Source organism: Manihot esculenta, chromosome 8 (genome assembly GCF_001659605.2).
Source record: "Manihot esculenta cultivar AM560-2 chromosome 8, M.esculenta_v8, whole genome shotgun sequence".
Lineage (NCBI taxonomy): Eukaryota > Viridiplantae > Streptophyta > Magnoliopsida > Malpighiales > Euphorbiaceae > Manihot > Manihot esculenta.
Window position 1 is genome coordinate 34,574,915 of NC_035168.2, and position 25,185 is coordinate 34,600,099.

General features: G+C 38.3%; 3 protein-coding genes across 4 annotated transcripts; 2 read left to right on the forward strand and 1 right to left on the reverse strand.

Moving 5' to 3' along the window:
• The first annotated feature begins 72 nt into the window (after positions 1-72).
• LOC110621727 lies at positions 73-796 on the forward strand. The gene has a single exon (XM_021766013.2). The coding sequence runs from the start codon at positions 262-264 to the stop codon at positions 610-612; it is 351 nt and encodes a 116-aa protein (XP_021621705.1). The 5' UTR covers positions 73-261; the 3' UTR covers positions 613-796.
• A 4,374-nt stretch (positions 797-5,170) lies between these two features.
• Positions 5,171-9,730, forward strand: LOC110620799 (glutamate--tRNA ligase, cytoplasmic). 2 transcript variants are annotated; one of them, XM_021764676.2, is made up of 7 exons: positions 5,171-5,299; positions 5,401-5,572; positions 5,659-5,755; positions 5,856-6,009; positions 6,505-7,604; positions 7,968-8,435; positions 9,345-9,730. In XM_021764676.2, the coding sequence occupies exons 2-7, from the start codon at positions 5,430-5,432 to the stop codon at positions 9,561-9,563; spliced, it is 2,181 nt and encodes a 726-aa protein (XP_021620368.1). In that variant the 5' UTR covers positions 5,171-5,299; positions 5,401-5,429; the 3' UTR covers positions 9,564-9,730. The 2 variants fall into 2 exon arrangements, with proteins under 2 accessions (XP_021620368.1, XP_043814979.1); XM_043959044.1 differs by lacking the exon at positions 5,171-5,299 and having other exon boundaries at positions 5,314-5,572.
• Positions 9,731-11,196: 1,466 nt separating this feature from the next.
• Positions 11,197-12,273, reverse strand: LOC110620248 (germin-like protein 5-1). Its single transcript, XM_021763900.2, has 2 exons — positions 11,923-12,273; positions 11,197-11,819 (listed from the first exon to the last, which is right to left on the reverse strand). Exons 1-2 carry the CDS (start codon positions 12,032-12,034, stop codon positions 11,281-11,283), a joined length of 651 nt encoding a protein of 216 aa, XP_021619592.1. The 5' UTR covers positions 12,035-12,273; the 3' UTR covers positions 11,197-11,280.
• Between the last annotated feature and the right edge of the window lie 12,912 nt (positions 12,274-25,185).

Here is a 25,185-nt window from a genome sequence, read left to right on the forward strand (position 1 = left end):
TTGGTAGGATGGACAGACTTGTTAAACAAAAGCCAAAATGATTGAAGCTTAACTGTAAAAGAGGGACCTCACCACCTATCCAACTACTGCAAACAACTCTGCATGCCACCTTTTATTCCTGAACCTTCTCCCTCAATATACAAAAACAAAGCACTGTAAACTTTATCATACTTATCATTTCAGGAAGGTATCTGCTCACAAAAAATTCACGAAGACATATATAGTTAGCTGTCTTCTCAGTGTTTCGCCCAAGAGGCAAAAATGAGGAGAGCCTACCGCAGAATGTGGCGTGTGGTGCCTTGCACAAGCAGGACAGTCTCGCGAACTGAGTCCAGGAAGGATATTGAAGAAATACTCAAGACGAAGCTGGCAACCATCAAAGAAGAGCCGGAGCTGGCTGCAGATCAGGTGGCTGAGGATAAATGGACGACGGTGAGAGGACACTTACAGATGGTGGCTAAGAGTGGTGTGAAGAAGAAGAGTTCTTCTAACAAGGTTAAGAAGAGAAGGGGTCTGGTTCCCAGGTTCAGCTTGAAGGAGTCCTATGCTTCATTCATGGCTGCAGGATTTGCTTCCAGAGGTTGCAGCACCGGTGGATTAGTTCAGTATTGAATCAAAGCAGTGCATGGATTATGGATTATTCCAACAACCAGCCAGCTTCAGGATCTGTAATATGAGTTGTTGATGTAAATGTACTTTATTAGTTTCGATTTGGCCTTTTGATTGGTTTTCTTTCTGTGATTCTCGATTGAAAATATATGTAACTGAATAATAATCAAACCATTAATCTCTCGTATATCTATCAAAAGTTGTTGCCTTTATTTATTTATTTTTTTCAATGAAACGAAATAAACGCTCCATTATTAATAGACTAATAAGAAGTAAATTACATATATATTCTTTAAATTATGATTATCAAACAATTTTTTAAAATAATTTTAATTATTTTGATAACATATTTCATTTTTATAATTATGGCTGCTTTTTTCTATTTGTCACTCTCACCGGTTCCAGCTCCGACGGCATAGGCGAACAAATCGATCTCTACCGATCTATCCATAACATGGAAATTTGATTTACAATTCTCAACTGGGTTTTTCTCCTCTCTTCTTATTCTCATCATAACATTAATGCCTGTGGTCCTCTCCTCTGTTTCAGTTTCAGTTCTAGTTTTCTTTCATTTGTTTAGCAGCGATTTCTGATACTTGTTTCTGTGAGTTGATGTCTGCATCTCATTCTGATAGACAGATATCCAAAGTTGGCGGCAGAGTAGATCACGATGACGATGATGAAGATAAGCATGGCGGTGGGTCCTCGGGCAGAGATAGTGTTCATGTCAAGAAAAAGAATACTAGGAAGAAGAAAGAGAAGAAGCAGAGAAGTGGATATGGGTGTGATGGGGATTTTGCTAAATCAAAGAAGGTGGCCCTCCTCCAATTCACAATGGCCAAGAAATATCTGAAGCACCGCAGAGAAAACTCCAATAAATGGCCTTCTTCTTCTTCTTCTGCGAATGCTACTACAACAACAGGTAAGAGGATTGTCGGTAGTTGCTTTTGTTTGAAGCAACCTTTTACGTTGGAATCTCCTGCTGAGTCTCACACAAGTGATCCTAATGATCCTAAATTCACCTTTGAGATGTTAAAGACTTTGATTGAGAAGAATGATTTTTATTCCATAGAATGCGATCCCCATTTAGATGCTACTCCTCTCTCCTCTTCTAATAAAAATTATGGGTGAAAGTTGAGGGCTTATGCTGATATACTTTGAATCTTGACAAACCTGCTGAGAGATATATTGTGGAAATTAAGAAAAAATCATACTGGTTGACAAATTTAATGTTATTAGAAAGCTTTCCTGGACTTGCTATCCTTGGATTGGCATGCTTTAGCAACCTTGTGATTAAGGTCTGTGCCATGTTTAGCTTTGTGAGTTCCCTCATTGTTCTTTGAAGAACTATATTGGGCTTGTTGTGGACATACAGAATTCAAGTGTAGTACCGGAGGAGAATTTTATATACAAGCATACAAGGAGGAGTGAAACTTAGAAGGATTCATGCATTTAAGGGATTCAAGGATGCTGTGGTCCATTGATAGTGTGGGATGTTTTGGTGGTACCTTTGCAATTCATTGAATTGTATAGAATTTTATTGTGACCATGAAATCTTTTTTCTGTTGTATATGAGATGGGGTTTTCCTGATGCATGGGCTGTGTTATTAATCTTTTTTCTGAATCAAGCAGGTTGTATGTTCTACTGAAAGTAGAAATTTGTTATGACTATAGGAACTTATAACCAGAAGAGTAGAATTATAATAGAACTCCATCTCTACCACATCACAGCTATCTGCATGGTCCTTGTGCTGGCTGTGATTTTCCTTCAGGAAATTCTTATACACTTTTAGTGTATACCCTCCGACTAATAAATAAATGACATACGCTCAGGTACATTAAGCTCCTAATAACCGGCGCAGTCAGAGAGCAGGTTGTATGTTAATTCTTGCTTTCTTTTGGACATGGCAGTCCTGATAGGTAAATGCCTTACAAGTTAGGCATACGTGTGAACATGATATCTCTGTGTAATAGATGAAATGCTAATGCAACTTATATGGACTGCTTGGTTGTCCTAGTTACTTCCTCTGCCTTGTTTCAACTGAGGTAATAAGGTTCCTTCATACTAGGACAACCATTAGCGCTTATATATAAACTCACTATTTGATGATGAGATAGTAAATTTCTCCATATGTGGGGCTTAACTAGTTTCCACGAGAAAGGCTTCAAGTTGATTAAATTTGTTTTGGAGTGCTGTTCCCACCATTGATAAGCTGCTTGTTTTTTTTTTATTAAGCTAGTAGCTTGCAGTTGCAGCACAAGAGTTTCTGATTAGATAATCCTTGGCATTTTACCAACAACAGATGTAGTAGGCTTGCCTTCAACCCTTTAATGCACTTCTTTCCATGCTGTGGTATTTGGATAGGCAATTCGGATGGCTCTACACATCACAATTTGTTCTTAACTTAATCAATACGAAGAAAAAAAACTGGAATTTTATTTCCTAGTGCTTGCAGGTTGCAAATCAAATTAAATTAAACCCGGTTTTTCAGTAAATTCGTGATCTGAATGCACATGGAAAATTAAGTGCAAAGCACAAAGCTATCACCTGTGGCAAAGTCTGCATCAGAAACATAGCATATTCTTGTACAAATAAAAAAACCACATAAAAAAGCAGCGTCCTATGCAGTCCACACATGCACCGTAGTTTCTTTCTAGGAAAAGAAAATGGAAGAAAGGAGATGGGTAAGGAAGAATAGGGTCCCCCAACATGATGGCACTAGATATGGCAGTATTGCAGGGTTTCCAAGTCCCAACATGGAGAGCCCATGTGCCTCACATCATCTCCTTGTAGGCTTACAACTTTGTGCGTTAATCTCAACGGATAGAGGGACAAAACGGAGAAGACCGAAAGTGGTTAGATGACCGACTGACCCACCCTACATCTCGACCACCAGCCACCAGCTACCAGCTACGGATGATCTACAAATACCAGAGTATTAATATCACGGGTCGACACCAGCGTAAAAGCAGTGAAGCAATGGGCAATCGTCCTCTGGACAGGTGTGTACGTGACTATAGTATTAATCATCCGCATCTGTCATGCATTGGAGACGTACATTCATCTAGATGCAGGCTTGGCATGTTCTTCCTATTAAGCCTAATTAATCATGGCAGTTTTCAGTTATATAAGGTGAAAGGAATAATTACCATAAGGACATCCACTATTAGTGTACAAGAAAAAGACTTAAATGATCTTTAAACGGAACCCATCTGCAAAACATGTTATTGTCCGAAAACCATTCAATTCAGTGCTCATAAAGCATGTGCTGAACTTGTTAAGATACTGCCATGAGACCCCAATTCCAACTCTAACGTATAAATCTGCAAATGAAGCACTCCCCATTCTACTAGCACCAAGCAGTCCATACCTTTGCGAAGGAGTTTAAGGATTGCAAGCAAAATAGCCAAGGAATACAATTTTTTTTATGATTTGGTTGAGCATACAATACAAAACGACAAGGATTTTAGAAGAAAAGTGGTTATTATACAATATATCTGAGAGATGATAAGCAAGGTACTTCATTATTATAAAGGAGATTTTTTGGATGAGCTCTCTGAACTTGTTGATTTCACTGTACTGCTCAACCTTAGTTCGAGACAGAAGAAAGAAGTTGAAAAATTGAAGATAAAACGGGCCATGAAAATTAAAAGTTCTGTTGGGAGTGCTGCTTATCTGCACCCAAACTTGTACAACATCTCTGGAAATTCTAACATGAATGATGAGAAAATTATTTTTTTTTTGGAGAATGTGAGAGATGGAATGAAAGCCAAATTCTTTATTACGGAAGCTTCTGTTGGTGCTCTTCATCTACTGGGATTTCTACAATATACGTGCATCTTTCATTTCATCCATGGAAATGATGAAATCTCATAAAGAGAAATATTTTTTCTACATTTTTCTTCAAATAGGAGAGAAATATTTTAGAACAAAGAATGAAATATGAAAAATAAATTCTCTTCTCCTTTAAAAGATTCTGAAAATGTATTAATCACTTTTCTTTTATTTTCTTGTATTTCCCATAAAAAAAATTGTGAAAATTTTATTACTCACTTTTCCTTCCTTTCTTCTCTCCGTGTTTCCCTCAATCAAAAGAAAGACCAGCATGGCAATTGGAAGATGCAGGATCTGATAATACTGTACTTGGCTCCTTTCAGCTCAATAAGGTTTCAGACCTTCTCTCTCTTTTCTTTAGTGGGTTTTTGCTGTTATCTTGTCAGCTTAAGCACAAGGATTCAAAAGAGAGAAGTCATTGCAATGGGAATAATATTGAATTTAAAACAGAGATAACAGTTTATTCAAAATAGAAATGAATCTCTTTTTTAAAATGTAAGTTATTTTAAAAAAAAATATTTTTTTTTTACTAAAATTTTTAAATATTTTAAATATTAAAAATATAAAAAATATTTTTCATAAAATAAACAAGAGCTTAAAATATATTTTTAATTACAGAAAAAGATTTTGAATGTGAAATGTCCATTAAAAAGTCTCAAAACTTTTATTTAGCTAGCTTGGTCAGGCAAGGAGTACGGGTTTGAAAAGATAACGGGTTGACGTTAAACTGCGGGCTGGCTGGCCTAACCGTGGGCTGAATTGGACCGTGGCTTATTGGCTTTACAGTTTACGTATATCACACAAGCGAAGAAAATGGACGCGCACTCTCTCCATTTCTTGCTGTGCACTACGAAGGTCTCAGGCGGCTCCTTTGCTCTTCCTGCATTTTCCCATTACCTTTCCCTTTTCGCTTCTCCTACATCTCACTTGTTTCTCTTCACTTTTATTTTTTACAGATTATTTAGCGTTCAGGTGCTGCCGGAAAATGGAGATTAAACAGCTGTCCTTTGCAGCTGATAATCCTCCGCTTTCAGTTCTTTCTGCCGCCAAGGTTGCAGCCGTCGTTCTACCTGCACCTACTACTGTCACCGACTCTTCTTCCCCGCCCACTGTCATCTTCTCTGATGGGTATCTTCTCTCTCTCATTTTTCTTCCTTTTCTAATCCCTAGTGATTTTGCTTGCTTCCAAACTGATCCTGTATTCTGTATGATAGGATGAAATTGCAAGGTACACATGTGCTTCTTCGCTACATTGGTCGGATTGCTAGCCTTCCCAATTTCTATGGAAAGGACGCCTTCCAATCTAGCCAGGTGATATTTCTTATTTTGCCTTTTCCCCTTTGGTTTACTGTGCTGCTTTGGGAAATTTTCGTTTTAGGCTAATTCTTGACAAGTGATTGTTTCTTCCTAGATTGATGAATGGCTGGAATATTCTTCTATCCTTTCATCAGGGTCTGAATTCGAGAATGCATGTACCTACATCAATAGTTATTTGGAGAAGCGTACTTTTCTGGTTGGATATGATTTATCAATTGCGGACATAGCGATTTGGTCAGGTTTAGCAGGTATTTGCTTCAGCTATTGCCTGTAATTTGTTTCATTGTGACATTCATTGCGGAACATCTATGCCACTTCTACATTGAAGATAAGCAATTTGCAACTTTTTTCATGGTCACAAATTCATTGGTTTGATAATAATGCTAAAATATATAAAAAAAAAGAGAGAGAAAAAGATATTTATCTATTACCTTGTTTGTTAGAGAGGCTGGTACAATGTTTCTTTTCTTTTAGTCACGAGTGTTCTTTTGAATCACATTTTCTTCTAGGGCTTCTGTGAATTGACTCCTTCGACTGCATATAGATGATTGATTGCATTGTTGTTTACTCTTTCCCTGGGGTAAAAAAAGATTAAGTAAACATTCAACGAATATTGTTATCATGTGTTAATGGTAATATCATGTGTTGTGATGAAATTTTGTCAATTTGTGCTCTATAGTGTCCATTTTTTGTGTTGCTCACTGGATGTTTTCTGGAGATCTATGACACACTATGCTTTGCAGCAACTGGGCAGAGATGGGAAAGTTTAAGGAAGTCAAAGAAATACCCTAACCTAGTACGTTGGTTCAACTCAATATCTACAGAATACAGCAATGAATTGAATGAAGTCACAACAACATATGTTGGCAAAAGAGGCCTGGGAAAACCTGTAACCGCTAAATCAAAAGAGCAACAGGTTGTCAATGGAGATTCATCTGAAAAGGGAAAGGTAAGTAGCAAAACATCTGAAGTTGATCTTCCATCTGCCGAAATTGGGAAGGTGTGCTTGCGATTTGCTCCTGAGCCCAGTGGTTTTCTTCACATTGGGCATGCAAAAGCAGCATTATTGAACCAACATTTTGCTCAACGGTACCAAGGTGAGCTGATTGTTCGCTTTGATGATACAAATCCAGCAAAAGAAAGCAGTGAATTTGTGGAGAATCTTCTGAAAGATATTGAGACACTGGGAATCAAATATGTAAAAGTTACACATACATCAGATTACTTTGATAAGTTGATGAAAAAGGCTGAAGAGTTAATCAGGCAGGGTAAAGCCTATGTTGATGACACACCACGTGAACAAATGCAGAAAGAAAGAATGGATGGCATTGAATCAAAATGTAGGAACAATACTATGGAGGAGAATCTGAAACTGTGGAAGGAAATGGCTAAAGGATCAGAGAGGGGTTTGCAGTGTTGTGTTCGTGGGAAGTTGGACATGCAAGACCCAAACAAATCCCTTCGAGATCCAGTCTACTATCGTTGCAATCCTGTTCCTCACCATAGAATTGGATCCAAGTACAATATATATCCAACATATGATTTTGCCTGTCCCTATGTTGACGCTATAGAAGGCATATCTCATGCACTTCGATCCAGTGAGTACCATGATCGAAATGCTCAATATCACAGAATTCAAGAGGATTTGGGAGTTAGAAAGGTTCACATTTATGAATTTAGCCGGTTGAATATGGTCTATACACTTCTTAGTAAGCGTAATCTTCGATGGTTTGTTGAACATGGAAAGGTTGATGGATGGGATGATCCTCGATTTCCTACTGTCCAAGGAATTGTTCGTAGAGGTCTAAAAGTTGAGGCATTAGTACAATTTATTCTTGAACAGGTATTGATAATATGTGACAAGATTTCATTTCTTACTATTATGATGCTTATTAATAGTCCATGCAAAATAACACTGTAGCCAAAGACCCAAAAACCTGCCTTGTGAATCTGAGCATAGCAGATTGCTTTATTTTTCACTATATCAAAATGTTTGCTACACTGATGCATTGTTTGTTTAAGTTGAGGATTTTCTTGCCTATAAAATTGCTTAGGAGCCAAACTTAGATTCATTTCTTCAGTGTATTTTGTATGTCTTCCACATCTGCAAGTGTATGTTACTACCCTCTTAAATATACATTATCTTAATTTGTGGTATAGGCCTCTGCATTCTTGAAGTTTAATTTCTATATTCATACTGTTTCAGGGGGCATCAAAAAATCTCAACCTCATGGAATGGGACAAACTTTGGACAATTAATAAGAAAATCATAGATCCTGTTTGTCCCAGACACACTGCAGTTATTGAAGAACGGCGTGTCTTATTGAGCTTGACTAATGGTCCTGAAAATCCATTTGTTCGCATCCTACCAAGACACAAGAAGTATGAGGCTGCTGGAGAGAAGGCTACAACCTACACAAAGAGGATATTGATAGACTATGATGATGCCAATTCCATCTTGGAAAATGAGGAAGTGACCTTAATGGATTGGGGGAATGCCATAGTGAAGGAAATTGTAAAAGACGAGAGTGGAAAAATTACACAACTGATTGGGGTTTTGCATCTTGAAGGTTCTGTCAAGACAACGAAATTGAAGCTCACGTGGCTCCCAGAGATTACTGAATTAGTTAACCTCGTACTGGTGGAGTTTGACTATCTGATAACAAAGAAAAAGGTATTTCTTTGCTTAGGGATGGTTTTAAGTTTTCTTATCCTTACAAATGAGTTCAGTTCTGTGTTGATTAAAATTGCTCCTTTCCTTATTTTGACCTTCAGTTTTTAGATTGTATGTCAATAATATCCTCCTCCAATCTTAACAAGGCAAGTGCATGTAGTTGTGTGATTTCTGCAGAGAATTTATGTTTTCAACTTGTAACATTCTCATCAACCATGTATTTAAATGTTTCAGATTGATAATTCTCGTTAACCACTTTGTAACACTCTCATCAACCATGCAAACATTAATGAACCTTAGCTAGTTAATCCCTCGGACGTCCCCCCCCTCCTTTTTCCCCTTCTTTTCTCTCTGCCCTCCTTTACTGGTCACCTTCAGGGACAAAATATTGGGGAAGGGAAAAATAATTTCTGATTCTACTATGATTGTACTGTTCACCTTCTGTGTATCGGTACTCTTCTTATTTCCTATAGCAGTGTTCTTGACGAGGTTGTATCCTTATTCTGGGTGAAATTTTATTTCTAATTATGTTTATACTGTTGTAACTCAACTAGTTATATATTTTGTTAATTTTCTCATATAAACTTTTTGTCTTCTTTTCTCTTACTGTTTGAATCGTGGAAGTAACCTTAGGTTGCCTGTTCCACAGTCTAATCTCTCTCTCTCTCTTTCTCAAATACTATTGGAATTTGTTTTGAGCTACTTTGTCACCTTATGTAGTGGTGTACTTGCATTCAAGTTGGTTCCAATTATGGGATTGAACTGTAGGCATTTTATTGTTGATTACTTTTGGACACTACTACTCATGGATTCTGGCATCTTCGCTGTTAAATTCATTGGCATTATCCAGAGCATGTGGGTAGATAAAATTGACTTGTGGGTTGGTGCTTCTAACTGTTGTGGATGCAGCTGGAAGAAGGAGAGAATTTCCTTGATGTGCTTAACCCATGCACTAAGAAGGAGACTGCAGCACTAGGGGATTCAAACATGCGAAATTTGAAACGTGGAGAGATATTGCAACTTGAGAGGAAGGGCTACTTTAGATGTGATGTTCCTTTTGTCAGACCTTCAAAGCCTGTAGTTCTGTTTGCAATTCCAGATGGCAGGCAGGCAACCTCATCAAAGTAGACTTTCACATTTGACTGGACTATATTAAGGTCTGACGAGTTAAATTGAACTACATGTTTTATGCTGATTATATGGAGGAGATTGATGAACATGCAGATTTTTATGGAAATTGTTTATGAACTCCTAGTAATTCATCTTTCTATATATGTTTTGTATGGATTGAAGCATATCTTTATTGTTATTGAACTAACATCACTGAGATAGAGCATAGGTTTTTGCTATTCATATTGAATGAATATACGACTGTAGAAAAAGCCGAAGCGTACATGGGGACCGGAGTGAGACAAGCCAAAAATTGTTCTTTCTTAGTGAAGTACTGCAGCTTTTTCTCCTCCCCCCCCCAAAAAAAAAAACTGAATGATTTGGTTCTTGATGGATGGATGGTTGATTCCATTTGCGTACATCTTTGTTTGGTAATCTTCGGATTGATGTTGCCATACTTTATATGCATGATCATCAACTCCTGTGATGCACTTGGAGAAGACAATTGAATAAAGCTTTATGTTTGTAACAGAGGAGTGTGGTGCTTAGACATGTCATTGTTGTCCTGTTCCGCACCATAGGCAATGTGTCTTCTCAGCTTCCTCAACTTTCATGTAGGTGGGACCTTAGATGCGTGACCCAGAAGATGGAAGCCATAATTTTCATTTTTCTTTGCAAGTGGATTGACAAGTAAAGCACGTACGTGCTTGTCTTAAAGTTGCAATTATTGAATGTTAATGAAGCAATAACCTTCCAGCTAAGGCTTCCTATTAGCTTCTTTAATAAGCCTCAGAATATTCCAATGAAAATGATATTTGTATTCGATTTCAGGTCATTATGATGCCAAGATTTGAATTTGGCCTCGATATCACTTTGACAAGTTACCCTTCTTCTATTTCTTTAGGGTTCAATCGCTTCTTGTCACTTTCATCTTGGAAAAAACATCACAAAAGGTTTGGTTATTTTTGTTCCATATAAGCCTTACGCCTTGTGGTCAATACATTGGTTAGGCTTCTAATTAACTTTAAACAATTGGCTGATCCATCCTGTTCTGGGACCTGGAGATTAGACAAAAGAGATCATTAACATTTTTCATTTAAACAAAGCCTTTCACTTGCAAATGAAGTATAGAAAATATGTCAAGAAAAAAAAAACAAACTACTTTTAAGGGCAAATATTCAAATCCATGTGCCTACAACAGTTAATTAAGGACACCCTTTATCATGATTTGCAATTATTAGTATATATTTTGATGGGATTTAATAATTATTTTAGCCATCCACCAATTCTAGCCTCAAACTTGATTGGTGTTCTTGACTTCCTGTTAATTTCAATTGTTTTATCTCCTCCCATACACGTGAAGTTTGGCTTAAGTTATTACAAAATTACAATTGAAAAAGCTGTAGCCAGTAGGATTTTGCAACTCACCTATTGATGGAGATATAGTTTCAATTTCTGGATTGAAAACTCACTTACCCCTACACACCAAGTCTTCCCAATTCACTAACCTTTGTTTGGATCTTTATAAGAAATTAAGGAAAATTAAGGAGAAAAATAAAAAAAACAGAATTTTTTTATTTTTTAAATTAACATGATGACTAAATAATCTAATTATTTCTTAAATTTTTTATATGTGAAAAAAAAAAAAGGATAATATTATGGAGGACAAATCTCATAAATTGTTTAAGTGGTAACACAACAAATTTGAATTGAAAACAAGGCCCAAAGGCTCTGATTACTTCTTGGGTGCCAACCTAGACTTGATTTTCTCAACCTCCTTGGTCCCCACCTGAAAAGCCTTGGTCAACACGTGGTCAGGAACCGTTGGTGTGGCGGCGAACAATGTGGCGGCGATGGATTGAGTTCCCGGAAGCTGGCTGTTGAAGGCGGCGATGACGGCGGCTGGAACCTTCCCATTGTTCTTCTGGAAATGCACCAATCCTCTTGGGAAAACGAATATCTCACCCTTGTTAATGGTCTTTGAGAACAAGACATTAGCGGTAGTGATAAAGCCCACGTCCAGCTGGCCTTCAAGGACAAAGACAATCTCGGTGGCGCGTGGATGGGTGTGGGGAGGATTTAAGCCGCCAGGAGCGTAGTCAATGCGAGACAAGGAGACTCCAAGAGTGTTAAGACCTGGGATTTTCTGAACATTGGCTCCGGTGACCAGAGAACCAAGGGTGTTGTTGGTGAGTCCTGGCTTGGCCAGCCCATCAAAGAAGAAGTCATCCGCCGTGATATTCTCTTTGCAGGCGAACCCATTAACTTTAACACCTGTTGAAGATTTATAACTCATCAGCCATTAAAGATGAAAAATTTCTTACAACATGATCAGAAAGAAAGAATTTTGAAGAAAAGGGGAAGGATTGAGTAGTACCAGAGGCAAGATCCGCAACACAGACATCTTGAAGCAAGTCAGGATCAGCAATAACAGAGATAAAGACAATGCCAAAAGTCAAAAGAAACAGAGCTGCCGTAGCCGTCGCCATAGTTGCAGGAACAATGTTTTTGCCTCGGAGATCAGCAGTTGAAAGAGAAGATGGAGGCTTGCTTGCAGTGGATGAACAGGAAAGCAAGAATGGAGATGGGCTTACAGGGACGATTCAATCATTTAAAAATACAAATGGATGCTGTGAACGTTAAAGCACGAAACTTGACTTCTTAGACCAAAAGGCAAGTCATGATTCATCACTCCCTGCATCCGGCCACACTTGATCTATATTCTTGGACCGCTGTGCTGGTGACCCACATGCTTCCTTTTTTAAAAATAAAAATAAATCTTAATTCAAGGTAAATTATTATCAAATTTTTTTATTTTATCCAAATTAACTATTTATTAACTTTTTAATATTATTAAAGAAACAACAGATAATGTAATTTATTTTACGTCAAATATTTATGTTCATTGTAATTTTAATTAATTTTGTTATTTATAAGTAAAATAAATTTACTAATATTTTTTAACAAAAATTTAATAAAAGTATTAAAGAGTTGTAATTTTAATTGAGGACTTTATAATAATTAACCGTAATGGAAACTCAAAAACTATGTTTGGGATAAAACTTTTGGAGTTAAAATATAGAATTTTGAAATATTAAGTTTTTTAAAGAGAAAATCTTTAAAAATTCCATTTTTTAACCTACCGAATTAATAAACCGAGAAAAAAAAATGAAATTTATTAATTTAATATTAAAAAATATATATTTATAAATTTAGAATTTAACTATATATATATGGCCATCATATAGGGTCTGGCGCTTTTACAAAGGAGTACCAAAAATTCCTTTTTTAAATGTTGGTCGGCACGGAAACCGACATTTTAGTTATGGCCAGCAAATAATATAATATTATTTATATTATTTTTTTATAATAAATATTTTTTATTATTTTAATATATCAATATTTAATATATTTTATCATTAATATTTAAATAAAAATATAATTTCAATGTTATAAAATTAATATTATATTATAATTAATGTATAAAAATAATTCTATACATAAAATTTTTTAATTATTTTTATAATATATTTTATTATTTTTAATATATTAATATAATAATATTATAATTAAATAGTATTACATGATTAATAATATAATAATATTATTTTATAACTCTAAAAATAATTATCAATTTAATTAATATTGGTTATAAGAGTATTATTTTAATATATTATTATAGTAATATTATAATTAAATAATATCAGTTATAAATTTATTGATACATACTTATTATATATTATTTTTTATAAACGAGAATATAAAAAAAATTATAAATAAAATATTTAAAATTATAATATTATTCCACTATTAAATATGTATAAAATCAATGAGTTATTTATCATTTATCAAGAAAAATAAATTAATTAATTTAATCATAAAATAAATTAATTACTTAATTTATTTTTTGACAATAAATTATAAATAATTTTATAATTTCGTACAATATTTAATCACAATATTATTTTATCTTATAACTCTAAATATTAATATTATTAATATTTAAATTAAAAATATTATTAACATTATTAAATTTAATTTAAATAATTTCAGATATTTATATTAATTAATTAATTTATTTATTTATTTCTGCTTGCAGACATCTAACAGCAATATAATGCCATTTTATAATTTTAAATATTAATATATTAATATTTAATATATTTTTTACTAATATTAAAATTAAAAATATTATTAACACCGTATAATTTTAATATCATAAAATTAATATTATTATTCTGTTATTTGATATGTATAGTTGTACAAAAATAACTAAATAAAATGTAAACTTAATTTTTATAATTTTAAATATTTATATTAATTTATTTATTTATTTTTATTAATTATTTAATTCAATAATTTTTATCTCTTTAATAATAAAATAATATTATAATTTTAAATATTTTGCATACAATTTCTTTTCTATTAGTTTTTATAGTATTTTTATATTAAAAATAATAAAATATAGAATATAATAATTATGTATCAATAAATTTATAATTAGTATCATTTCATTATAATAATATATTAAAATTAATAAAATATATCATAAAAATTTATTATCATAAAAAATATAATATAAATAAAATTATTAAATTAATAAAATATAAATATATTATTATTATAATATATTAATAATTAAAAATAAATAAATAATAGTCACGTTAGGCCATTAATGTGTTCTGTAATCAACACGAATAGATTCCTCAGAGTTACAGGCTCCACGTCTCCGTAATTAAATCTCAAATTAATAAAAAAAATTTTAAATTGATAAATTTTTTAATTTAATTTTAAATTGATAATTTTTTTTAATTCAACTCCAAATTAAAAAAAAATCCTATTCTATTTTAAAAAAGAAAAAGGAAAACACCCATCACTCATCTAATAAAATATAGATAAATTTAAGAAAAATTTAATATTTTTAATATATATAAAAAATAATATTAATAAAAATTATAAAATTTAATAAATATATATATATATTTATATTATAAATTTATATAAATACGATGTAAAAAAAATTGGTCACGGTAGACAATGTGAAAAAAGTGAAGATATAATTACAAGCCTTCCTCCGTAGAGGTCCAAACCTACAACTTGTGGGGCTCTCTGTTTTTCTTCATAATCATCGTATGTATAATTTTGTTGTAATGTTTTCTTATCTGCAATCAATCATTACAGCTTCAGCAGCTAACAAGTAATTTAATTTGTAAGGGTAGCATCGAACATGGACCTACATGCAACTTCCAAGCGCTGCGAGACGCTGATCCCGACAACAGCCGGCAATAATTGATCAAGCAAGTGAAGTTTCATTTCTTATTGTACCTCATCCACATCATTGGCTGTCTTTCTCTTTTATGCCATTTTTATTGGATTCAAATTTAAGATCGAGAATATTAATATTATTAAATTTGATGATCTGAAATTTAGAGAAATAGGGTTTTATAAGAGATTCTGTAAAACTAGAAAAAGTTTAGATTTAGAGGAGAATATTTTTTCTTTTATATGTTTCCTTTTGTGTGCTAGTGATGTGCTAATAGAACGTATATCGTTGGTCCACCTGTCCCTGCTACACTGATACGGACGTACAAGGGAATCAGATATCTGCTCCATGCGTAACGACATTTGATTCTCCCTGTGCGTGTATAGAAGGGTCCACAAGGCAAATGAATGAGTCTTCCTTCTGGTTCTGGATTGGGCCGGAAAATAGGAGCAAAGCTGGGCCCAAAGAAGATCGGCTCGAGATACAGTAAAGGTGAGGCCGGCCTGATTGAGAAATTCGGAGGGCCCGATATCAAAGCTCGAAAGGGTCTGACCTGTTAGTGCAAATGATGTGTGAGATTCTGAGCAATGGGCCGCAATTGAGCGTTTGGCTCCTGACTGGGGTTGAAGAAATCTAATGATGATCAAAATTAATTCTCATTTATATTTAATTATTATTTACTATTTAATTTGAAAATATTTGATTTGATTCAATAATTTTAAAAATAAATTAAATTAAATTTTTGAAAAATATTTTACTTTGAAAACGCCTAAAAGATTTTTTACATGATTTTTGTTGGATTTAAACTAAAAGTAAGAAATAACTTTTTAATCCAAAAGAACACGTTTCATGGGAATGAATAATTGCTGCCCAATCAACAATTTCAATTTCTTTCATAGTAATTTTTTTATAAATAAAAAATTTGTTGCATAATTAAATAAGTAAAAAATCTTTCGAGGAATTTTTTATTTAGTTTTAATGAAATCATTTAATTCTTATTCTTCTAGTTCTCAATTTTTCATACTCAGCTTAATTTTAAAAATTTATTTATTTAATAGGTAAAACATATAAAATTGCTCAACGTAGAATGCTGATTAGGAGAAACAATATACGTACGTATATATATATATGCACATTAATATTTATTTTATTTTTTTATTTATATGCACAATCAATTAATGATTATGAAAAATTAAAATTAGATTATCAAATTTATTTTCAACTTTAATTCATAAATTTTACTATAATTAATAGAATTCTATATTTTAAAATTCAATACTTAAATTCTTCTGTAATCAATTCATTCATATTAGAGTTTTTTCATTTATTTTTATTTTTACTGTTAAAAGCATATAAATATTTTTATTATCATTTTTAAATGGATAAATTACACTTAAATTTTTAAATTTTAACATAATTAATGAATCAGTTCTTATTGATGATCTGAGATCCAATAGAATAGGGTTTTTGTATTGAATAATAAAGCTTAAAACATTCTGAGGAGGGGACTCCTCTTTTATACATTGTCTTGCTTGCTGGTGACGTGTAAAGGTCTCTCCAGGATTGGGCCACGCGTCTCTGCCATACAGATTCGGGTGTACTAGGGTATCAGCTGCCTGTTACATGCGTAACGGCCTCTGATTCTCCTCATGCGTACGTTCGAGCGGATCTGCCAGGCTGTCTGGTGAGTACTGTTCTGGACCCCGGGCTGGGCCGAGAGTTGGGCTGGACGCTGGGCCTGAGAGGGGTCTGCTGGTCAGGGATCAGACTGGACTGAGTGAGGAAGCTTGGTCGAGCCCGGCCCGGAAGCTGGAATGAGCCAGGCTTGTTGGGGGGTATCAAGTGCGTGGGCCTCTGTATCATGGGCCTTTGGCTGCGGTCACGCCCCTGTTCTGGGGTGAAGAAATCCAGCGGTCATCAATTGCCCCTTCACCTTCTCGGGAGTTATTGCTCCAACTGCCGAGGGGGTGAATATCAAGAACCATCATGGCCGCGCCTGTTCGTGTCCAGGTGTCTTTATAATACTCTTTCATTTTTTTGTCTTTGCGCAGTTTCTGAATCTTATCTGCTCTTTCCTCTTTCGGACTTTTCTTTATTCTCCGCGTTCTCGATTATTTTTGCTTTCCTGTCATTGTTATCTGGACATGTCTTTTCTTTCTTTTCTCATGAACATCTTCTAAGGATTCTGACAGCATTAATTGAGAATTCGGCTCTGCCTTGTCCTGCAAAACATAAACTTTTGGATATATATATTAACCTCACCTCTTTACCATTCCCAGGCACTTTGTTGGAACAGAGAGATTTTCTTATTTTATCTGTGAAGGATCCATTTGGTGCCTTCTTCAAGCGGGCGAAGGCGAGCTTGATATTACATTGCTGTGTTGCCCCAGGAATTTGTTTTAATCTTACTTTTATCATCTCGACGGAAAATTGTGCTAACTTATCTCTGTTTTGGGACTCTTTCGTAGTACCTGAGACGAAGATGAGTCAATTCAAAATTTCAGAGGAGTGGATGTTACCTCTAAGGAGTTTGAATGTTGCTTTGGGGATCCGTCTGGTAGGGCGGTCGATGGGTGGGACCGTTCGGCAAGTTGCTGAAATTGTTTTGCCCAGATCTTCTGGCCGACCTCCCCCGTTGCTGCCTTCTTTGGATATGGATGGAAGGGGCTCAAGTGCTCGGTTTGTTGTTTTCTTTGATGTGAAGCACCAGTATTATTAGTTTCGTTGATGTGAAGTACCAGTATTACGCGAGACTGAGATCTGCTACACTCAGTCAAGCTTCTGCTGGTACCTTCACACGTTAGCCCGGCGATCCTCCTGAGGTCGTAATCTGAAGCCCATGTTTTTTTATGCGTGATATACACACAGCATATGACATGTGAGTTTGTCACGCGTATCATACTTGGGCAACCGAATGCCGACCTACAGAGGATCCATGGGAAACGCTTATGAGGATTAACTTCTTGGCTTTCTGCAGCTCTTTCTGCCAAACTCACATATCGAGCTGCGAGAGTTTCTCCGAACCGAAGACCGAAGTAGTAGGATAGGTGATAACGATGTAATTGTTGATGATGATGTATATGGTTATGTAAATCCTTTAAGGATAGTCTTTCGTCCCGTAGTGTAGGCCTTTGTAACGTGTTGTAATGTGCTTTTCTTTTAATGAAGTTCTCGTTTTCGTTCATACTTGAGTTGTTCTTTCTCTACCATGGATGGAGTACTGAAACTGCTTTTCTTCGTAGCTTTAACTGAAATTTGTTTTTTTCCGAGCTGAACTAACTGTATTCGTGAGCCGGACTTCGGATCTATTTAGCCAACTGGGCTTTCGTATTTCCAAACTGGGTTGTCGGACCGATCTATGAGCTTGGTCTCTACTTAGATGAATTGAGCTTTGAGTCTCCTTCATCCGGGCTCTCAGGTGCGTTGTCCGAGCTAGACTAGCCGACCTGAGAGCTCTGTCTTTCGCTTAGTAAAATGAGCTCTGGGTTTCCTTTAGCTGGCCGGGCTCTCAGGTCATGTTGTCCGAGCTGGACTGTTCCGACCTATGAGCTCGGCTTCTGATGAGTTGAACTCTAAGCTCTCAGCTCAGTATAGATCCGAGGTACCCTTGTTTTAACAAGTCAAACCTTATATATTCTATGTGATGAGTAGGTCTAACCTTGGTGAAGTGATGAATCTTGTGGGTTAAGTTGTCTTGGCTGGAGATCAGGTCTGAACAAGTTGGGCTTGCCTGGGCCTTTAAGTGATGGGCTATCATTGTGGACCTGGCCCTTGGTAGATGTAGACAAGCCCAATCGATCATCCTTTTGCCCCTTTACCTTCTCTCCGGTTATTACTTAACCGTTGAGAGGGTAAACTTCGAGAGCAATTAATGATCGCGTCGCTCCAAGACAAAACTGTTCAGATCAACGTTCCGTCTCATCATTGCCTTTCATTTCGAATTCCTTCTGTCTTCCGAAGAAATTAGCTCTCTTCTACTCTCTGTCTTCCTGCGACTCCCTTTGCGTTTTTCACCTTATTGTGTGCTCAGGTACGCTCCCTTGTTCTTCAATGGCAAGTTCAAAGCTTCCTGATGTTGTTAACCTTGAGTCGCGTATTACGTCTTCCAATATAACTGATTACATCTCCCGGAGGCTTCTAGATACTCCGTTGTATTTTATTCGAGCACCTCGTCCAAATGAGAGGATAGTTCTTCCCTACCCTCCCCCTCCTGGTTTAGTGGATCCCCAAGAGGGTCGTAGCATAGTGTTTTTCCTAAAGCAGAGAGAATTTGGTCTACCATTTCCTTTTTCCCCTTTCTTTGTTGAGGTCTTTGAATACTTTGGGGTAACTCCTCGAATGTTATCCCCAAATTCCATTTTATTCATGTCCTGTTTCGAGTCTATCTGTCTGTGTTGGGGTTTCACACCTACGGCCTGTCTGTTTGTTACTTTTTTCCGCCTGGTTAGGGCGAAGCAAAACTTCTATTACTTTTCCCCCCGCAATGGGCTATCTCTTCTTACGGGCTACAAGGATTCTATAAAGGGGTGGATAGAGAATTTCCTTGTGGCGGAGCTGAAACTAGGGTCCTGCCGATCGTGGGATGTGGGCCTAAGTTGGGGGGAGATCTTTCCGGGCTGTAATGATCTGCCCGAATTGAGTCTTATTGAGCAGGTTGGGCTGCTTCGACTGACTTCCGTTGAGAGGAAGTATGATGTCGAGAAGTGTATGTTTGCGGCCAACCTTAGGGATATCCAGGACACGGGTATAGTGCTTTGTCCGGCTATTCTGTTTCTTCGTTGTTAAAAATATCAGATAATATGCTGAGTCTGTATAACTTCTTATTTTTTGCAGCTTCTGAGGTTAAAATGGACGGCATCAAATTCCCCAAGAACCTTGAACTGTCTCGGGAGAACATGCACGCAATTTTTGACGCCTTCGGGGATGGGCGTTCTGTAACTGAGATTGCTATAGAACTAGCTCAGGTCGCTTCCTCCGAGAAGGTCAGCCGGCCTTCTGGTAAAGCTTCTTCTCGAGCTTCCAAGCCGAGCTCTTACAGCACTAAATCAGCTCAGCCATCTAGCCGTGGTGGGTTGAGCTCAAAGTCTACTGAACAAGTGGGACAGGGTGCTGCCCATTCTACTGAGGAGGTGTCAAGGGGAAAGTTTAAGTCCTCTGCTGAAGACAAGGAGACCTCTGGGACGGGGATGGAGATCATCCTCCTAGGGGGTCAAAGTCCAGAGGTTTCTGGTGAAAGTGCCCCTGCCCCTGTGAGGACTGAACCTGAGGGTTCTGAGGGCATTCCAGCAAAGACCGGAGGCAAGCGCCCAGCCTCTTCTGGAAAATCTGCCTCTTCTCCTGTCCAGAAGAAGTCCAGGGTTGCAACAGGATCTTCTCCAGCTCTTCCTCCCATTGGGAAAGGGAAAGGTGTTGCTGCTGACCCGTTATTGCCTTCTCCTGGCAATTCTCTAAAGACGTCGGGTATTACATCCGAGTCTCCGGCCAGTGCCGTTGCCGACCTTCTTCGGGAGCAAATGTTTGGTGGAGCCACAGAGGCCTCGGATCCACGCCTTCTTGCTCTGACCGGCCTTTTAGCCAGCTTTACCAAGGAGCAAGCATCCTTCCAATCTCGCTCTCGTGAGGAGCTCGGATCGTCCATTAGGGAGATGCTTCTAATGGTAAGTCATTTTTCCCCCCTCCTTTCAGTTTGCTTTGTTTCTTTTTCCTGATAGTTGCGTTTTCATGTTAGGTGACGGGCCTCTTTATGGAGGTGGATATCCGTGATCGCTCCCTCCGGGAGTCCGTAGATCGTCGAATTGAAGAGGCACGTCTGGAGGAGAATATATCTGCCACCAGTGATGCGAGGGGCAATTTGGTAGCTGCTCGGGAGCAGATCCAGTCCCTCCAGGTGGAATTGCATTCTGCGTTGGAGGCCCTCAAAAAGGCTGAAGAGAAAACAGCCGAGACGGCAAAGCATACCTCGTCCTTAGAAGATGAGTTGTCTCGGACTCGTAATGTTCTTCAGGAGGCTGATGAGAGAGCAGTTACCTTGGAGGTTCGCTGTAGAGGAGTGCTAGAGCAGCTGTCCTCTATGACAGAGGCTCTCAAGGAGAGAGATGAGGCCGTTAGCCAGAAAGCTGAAGTCCAGCGCCAGTTTGATGCCTTAAAGGCTGATCTCGAAGGACTTCAGACTCATCTGGAGGAAGTAAAGGCTCAAAGAGAGATGGCCTTAGCTCGGGTGCAGGTCCTTGAGCAGGAGTTGAGCACAAGCTCTGACCGTATCAGAGACTTGACTTCCTCGGCTGAAGAGTTCGACCTTCGCCAACAACAGCTGAAAAATGAAGTCAGAGTTTTGGAACGTAAGTGTTTAGCTCTGCTTGAGGTGGTAAAGTATGCCGAAGGGAAGGCTCAGCTGAAGCGCGATCAGTACATAGCGGAGTATCAGGAGTCTGATGAGCTAAAGGGTAAAATTGAGCAGGCCTGTGAAGCTCATCTTCAGGACTACAAAGATTCTTCTGAGTTTGAGGAATTTGTAGCCGAGGCTTGTGAAGAACATCTTGATGAGTATAAAGCTTCTAGTGAAATGAAACAGACTATCTTTGATAAGGCCTACCGCATGTATGTAACTGGCTACAATCGCGGTTTAAGAGAAGCTAGACAGGCTCCTGATATTCCTTTGGCCAAGCTTCGTAGGCGCGAAGTGGACTCAGATGGCGAGTCAGTGCTGTACGGGGAGGATGATTTCCCTTTGCCCCGAGGAGATTGCCGGAGGAACCGAGATCGGCCAGCTGAGTCTTCTTCAGAGGGATCCGAGCTAGGGTCGGAGGAGGACGATCCTGATTCTGTGAAAGAAGGCCTTCATCCTAGGTCAGAAATTGCCCCTACTATTGAGAGCTCTGGTCCAAAGGATTCCGAGCTTCCTTCAGTGGTGGCTGTAAATAGAAATAGTGAGGGTGTTCTTATTGATGTAAGTCCTTTAAGGACTATTCATCCTCCTTCCTCACCGGAGAAATAATTTGTAATAGTTATTAATGAAATATTAGTTTCCTTTTTGTTTTTCATATTCTTTGACATGTATTTTTACTCTTCGTATGTGTAATGTAGGCTTCATATGTTTATTCAGAAGCTCTAAATTAATCTTAAGTTGTGAGTTCAGCTCTTAGCTGTCGTCTGAGAGATCAAATTTCGTACCCATTTGATGGCAACTGTCATGCTAGTTTTTGACTTCTAGTCCTTCTTTCTTCGTTGTGACTTTGTATATTTATTTTAAATAAACTGATTTAGGCTTTTGATTATAGCCTTAGTATCCTCCTAAGGATTTGTGAGTTCTTCTATGGAGGGAGCTCGGCCTTTGTTTTTGGCTTTCGTATCTTGATCTTTTGAAGAAATGAATCTATCCGAGCTAGGAGCTCGGTCTTGGGCTTATCGGTCCGAGCTGTGAGCTCGACTTCTTTTTTTTTTTTTTTTTTTTTTTTTTTTTTTGCAGCGCCGGACCTCTCTATGTTTGTGAGGTCGGAAATATAGTTTTGTAAGTTGTTCCTGCATAAAGTTATGGAAATTTTCGTTTTTCGGGGATCCCTGAAGTCCTTCACCAACTAATCTTACCTTCAGGAGGTCTTACGAGATCCTGGCTGTGCCGGGGTGACCTTGGGGCCTCACCGGCTATCCTTTATTTTGTTTTTCCGGGAGTTCTACGGGATCCCGGTCTTCTTCTTGACTGAGGTCTCTATGTCTTAGGGAGGTTTTCTTTTGCCAGGAGATCTTGGGGATCCAGGTCTTGTAATTCCGGGACGACCTATCCTGGTCTTGTAATTCCGGGACGACCTTGGGGATCCCGGTCTTCTACCTCCAGGAGGTCTCTATGTCTCAAGGAGGTCTTCTTAGTGCCAGGAGATCTTGGGGATCCAGGTCTTGTAATTCCGGGACGACCTATCCTGGTCTTGTAATTCCGGGACGACCTTGGGGATCCCGGTCTTCTACCTCCAGGAGGTCTCTATGTCTCAAGGAGGTCTTCTTAGTGCCAGGAGATCTTGGGGATCCTGGTCTTCTGCCTCACCGAGGTCTCTATGTCTCAGTAAGGTTTTCTAGTGCCAGGAGATCTTGGGGATCCTGGTCTTCTGCCTCACCGAGGTCTCTATGTCTCAGTAAGGTTTTCTAGTGCCAGGAGATCTTGGGGATCGTGGTCTTCTGTTCGGGAGATCTTGGGGATCCCGGTCTTCTACCTCCAGGAGGTCTCTATGTCTCAAGGAGGTCTTCTTTCGCCAGGAGATCTTGGGGATCCTGGTCTTGTGTCCGGGAGATCTTGGGGATCCCGGTCTTCTACCTCTAGGAGGTCTCTATGTCTCAAGGAGGTCTTCTTTCGCCAGGAGATCTTGGGGATCCTGGTCTTGTGTCCGGGAGATCTTGGGGATCCCGGTCTTCTACCTCCAGGAGGTCTCTATGTCTCAAGGAGGTCTTCTCTCGCCAGGAGATCTTGGGGATCCTGGTCTTGCATCCGGGAGATCTTGGGGATCCCGGTCTTCTAGTTTTGTTCTTTCTTTTTCAAAGAGAAGTAACATTCTTAATGGAGATAACATCATTGCGTAAAGAATGGCGTTATTTTATTTATTTGTGCCTTTCAGAGTACAATATTTTTCTTTACATATATGTCAAGGGAAGTACCTTTTTAAGTGCTGGATGTTCCAGGCGTGGGGCTCGGGGTTTCCTTGCATATCTTCAATTCGGTATACCCCGGGCTTAACCACTTTTGTCACCTTAAATGGACCTTCCCAGGTCGGTGCTAGCTTGCCTGCGGCTGCTCTTTTTCCTGTAGCTTCCAAGTTTCTTAAAGTTAGGTCTCCCACCTTTAAGCTTCTTTCTCTGACCTTTTGATTATAATATCTTGCCGCTCGTTGTTGATAAGCAGCAGTTCGGACTTGTGCTTCTTCCCTAACTTCTTCCAGAGCATCCAGGTTGCTTCTTAACTTGTCCCCATTGGTGTCCTCACTGAGAAATTGAACTCGATGAGTGGGGATCTGTAATTCAACTGGAACTACGGCCTCTGTACCATAAGCGAGTGCGAACGGTGTTTCCTTAGTGGGTGCTTTGGGAGTAGTTCGGAGTGCCCATAGGATACTATTGAGTTCTTCTGCCCAGTTTTCCTTTGCACCGTCCAGCCGCTTTTTTAATCCTTGGAGGATTGCTCTGTTAGTGACTTCCGTTTGACCATTGGTCTGAGGATGGGCCACGGAGGAGAACTTATGCCATATGCCCATGTTCGTCGTGAAGGTTTTGAAGGTGCTGCAGTCAAATTGTCTGCCGTTGTCTGAGATAAGCACTCTAGGTATGCCAAATCTGCAGATGACATGCCCCCATACAAAATCTATCATTTTTCTGGCTGTGATTGTTGCTATTGCTTCTGCCTCTGGCCATTTCGAGAAGTATTCCACAGCCACTACTACAAATTTCCTTTGCCCCGTAGTCTTGGGGAAAGGTCCTAGAATGTCAATTCCCCATTGTGAGAAAGGCCATGGACTGGATATGCTTGCTTGAGGAGTGGCAGGGGTCCTGATGGCATTAGCAAATCTCTGACATACGTCGCACCTTCGGACAAACTCTTCTGCTTCTTTCTTAACAGTAGGCCAGTAGTATCCTTGCCTGAATATTTTGTTAGCTAATGTCCCTGCTCCCTCGTGAGCCCCACATAGGCCTCTATGTATTTCCTCCATTATCTTTGCAGCTTCTTCCGGACTCACACATCGGAGCCATGGGCTGGACTTCCCCTTTCTGTATAAAGTTCCCCTTATTACTTGGTAGTTGGCAGCTCGAGCTGCTATCTTTCTGGCTTCGTCTTTGTCTTCAGGGAGTTCGCCCTTCTCCAAATATTTTAGATAGGGGCTCATCCACGTTGGGTTCTGATCCACTTGCAGAACCGTGTTTGTCTTTTGGAAAGCAGGTGTGCGGATATGCTGTATGTATACTTCGTCAGGGAGCTGTTCTAACTCTTCTTTGGTCAATCGACTAAGCAGGTCTGCCTCCTCGTTTTCATCCCGAGGTATTCTTTGAAATCTGACAATAACTCCCCGCTCTGTGAGCCCGGCTTCTATAGCTTTTACTTTATCAAGATAGTTCTGCATGATGGGGTCTCTGGCTTGATATACCCCGGTTACCTGGTTGATCACCAGTTGAGAGTCACTATTTACTTCGAGGTCGGTTACCCCTACTTTCGAGGCTACCAACATCCCATTCACCAAGGCTTCGTACTCAGCCATATTGTTAGAAGCCTTGAATTCTAACCGTAACGCATAACACACTTTGAAGCCCTCCGGCCCCTTAAGCATTATCCCTGCGCCGCTGCCCTCAGATCCTGATGCTCCATCTACATATAGCTTCCAGCTAAATTCTTGGGGAAGCTCTCGC

Bases quoted from the DNA above. Each gene is read 5' to 3' on its own strand.
- LOC110621727 (XM_021766013.2), top strand. From the start codon at position 262: ATGAGGAGAGCCTACCGCAGAATGTGGCGTGTGGTGCCTTGCACAAGC.
- LOC110620799 (XM_021764676.2), top strand. From the start codon at position 5,430: ATGGAGATTAAACAGCTGTCCTTTGCAGCTGATAATCCTCCGCTTTCA. The intron at 5,573-5,658 runs GTATCTTCTCTC...TCTGTATGATAG, and splicing joins ACTGTCATCTTCTCTGATGG to GATGAAATTGCAAGGTACAC. The intron at 8,436-9,344 runs GTATTTCTTTGC...TTGTGGATGCAG, and splicing joins ATCTGATAACAAAGAAAAAG to CTGGAAGAAGGAGAGAATTT.
- LOC110620248 (XM_021763900.2), bottom strand. From the start codon at position 12,034: ATGGCGACGGCTACGGCAGCTCTGTTTCTTTTGACTTTTGGCATTGTC. The intron at 11,820-11,922 runs GTACTACTCAAT...AATCTTCAACAG, and splicing joins TGTTGCGGATCTTGCCTCTG to GTGTTAAAGTTAATGGGTTC.